The 1,919-nt window shown below is 46.8% G+C and overlaps 1 protein-coding gene across 1 annotated transcript; it reads right to left on the bottom strand.

The window, feature by feature from the left end:
* Positions 1–229: 229 nt before the first annotated feature.
* SODALDRAFT_332308 (hypothetical protein) lies at positions 230–1,240 on the bottom strand. The gene is made up of 4 exons (XM_028611674.1): positions 1,046–1,240; positions 921–993; positions 546–868; positions 230–490 (listed from the first exon to the last, which is right to left on the bottom strand). Exons 1-4 carry the CDS (start codon positions 1,196–1,198, stop codon positions 362–364), a joined length of 678 nt encoding a protein of 225 aa, XP_028467950.1. The 5' UTR covers positions 1,199–1,240; the 3' UTR covers positions 230–361.
* Between the last annotated feature and the right edge of the window lie 679 nt (positions 1,241–1,919).

The raw sequence follows: 1,919 nt of genomic DNA, 5'->3' as shown, positions 1-1,919 counted from the left end.
ACCGGCCTGGTACGCCGCCTACACTTTCGAATAGAAATTATCGGCCGCCTATAAATAGCTCTAACTACCTACCTATTTAGAGCGGTTAGGTAGTTAAGGGGGTGTATTATATAGACCTCCCTCGGGGTAGAATAATATAACGGCCGATTACGCGTTTAGGCATAGAAGGTGGATATCCGTAGGATAATCGGGTATTAATTTTGCCTTCGAAAACACACGTTTCACAACGTTTCACGGCTTCAATACAATCAATTTAGAACCTCTCAATCTAACCGGTTGTATCGTATTTACCCTTGACGGTTACGCTGTATTCGACACCGCAAGAACTACGGGCCGTTCAACACAGTATCTGTGACATAACTTAACATGGTATAATGTGGCAACCCAAGAGACCGCGGCCTCCCCAATGCCTGGTTGGAGTCAGGCTAACCCGTAGGTGTTGGCGCCAATCTCTATGTGCCGAACGAGATATCTCCACTGTCATGGCTTGCTGTGCGACAAGGTCAGCTGACACTCCAGATCAAATTCAGCCTCCGATCACATACCCCTTCGTGCTGTTGCACACAATCTGCCACTTCCCTTAGGCCATTGTGGTTTAAGTGACTGACGTGATTGATGCGTATGATCTGATCCCCAGGTCGCAGTCCAGAGACGTGGGCTGGACTACCAGGCACCACACTATTGACTGTGGCAAATGGCGTGCCATGGCGCTGTTGTTCGGCGGCCGGAGACAAGTCGACTGAAGTTCTTGGAACATCTGCTGTGGTGAGTGTGCTCGCAAACCGTTCATGGAGGCGCTCCTCAAGGACAGACATGAGGGCCTTGTGGTCGTTTCGTAGACGGGCTACCTGGGCTCGAGTCATGCGCACTCCCGGGAGTCAGCCCGAGTCTGGATAAAATGACGCGCCGAGGAGATTTACCTTGAGCAACGTCAATGTCTGCTCTTGGAAATCCGTCCCTGCTCGTGAGAGAGGTATGCATATCGACACCATGCTATGCCCGATGTTAGTGGGGCGACATGTGGGTTGACTCTGGTGGTCTATACCGAGTCAAGAACGGCACTCAGTGTGTGCATCTGAGTCTCCATCACCTCCTTCTTTTGTTGCAACTCTGGCAGCGCTAGTTGGTGAAAGTCGTCCTTCAGACCCGCCAAGTCTGAAGGGCCAGAGCGAACCGGCGACACAGTAGACGTGTGCATGTCGTCCCATATATGTATCTGCTGAACCTCGCAGGCTTGCCTTGTGAGCGCACAATGCGCATTGCAGGTGTGGGCGGCTTTTGTGTCAGAATACGATACGTCAAACAGGAGACGCGGGAAATAGACTTGTCAGAACACAAATAAAGGTACGGAATTATGCGTGTGTATTCATCTAGGGCCCTACTAAGGGCGCCCGTACAGATGAGTATTCTGCCCGTAATATAGTGGGGCCCGCTAAGCATAATAAGCTACCTAAGTATACACCTATTTTATATATGGGTAAGGATATTCCGACTATGTCAACCGGATAATCCGACTGTGGTGCAGGTGTTAATACCTGCTATAACTGATAACTAAGCCGGCAGTGCTAAATTAATCCTACTATATAACCCCTAAAACAACGTACAATATATACTTACGGGACCTGAATACACTAATAGTATCACGATAAAGAGTGGAGTATATTATAATAAGATACATTAATATTAGGGATTTTCTTTATAAAATACAGGGGTTTAAATATACTAAAGCAGGGGTTCTTAGTATCCTATCAAGTAATCTTATAGCTCCCTAACACGTTAAAGTCTCTACCTGAAGGCATCGTATTAGCGCTCGAATTAAAAACAGAAAACACTTCTTATGTAAGAATTCTAAGTAGTGACTGCATCTTTTCGTATAGTAAATAGTAGTAGATCGATTTCGGATTGATTTCACGATATTC

This window comes from Sodiomyces alkalinus (assembly GCF_003711515.1).
Source record: "Sodiomyces alkalinus F11 unplaced genomic scaffold SODALscaffold_3, whole genome shotgun sequence".
In the NCBI taxonomy this organism is placed as follows: Eukaryota; Fungi; Ascomycota; class Sordariomycetes; order Glomerellales; family Plectosphaerellaceae; genus Sodiomyces; species Sodiomyces alkalinus.
The sequence above is the reverse complement of the archived record's forward strand: the minus strand, read 5'-3'. Positions and strand labels throughout refer to the sequence as shown.

Coding starts and splice junctions, on each gene's coding strand:
- SODALDRAFT_332308 (XM_028611674.1), bottom strand. CDS start 1,198: ATGCACACGTCTACTGTGTCGCCGGTTCGCTCTGGCCCTTCAGACTTG. Junction 994..1,045: donor TGAGTGCCGTTCTTGACTCG/GTATAGACCACC, acceptor CATCGGGCATAG/CATGGTGTCGATATGCATAC. Junction 869..920: donor AGACATTGACGTTGCTCAAG/GTAAATCTCCTC, acceptor GACTCCCGGGAG/TGCGCATGACTCGAGCCCAG.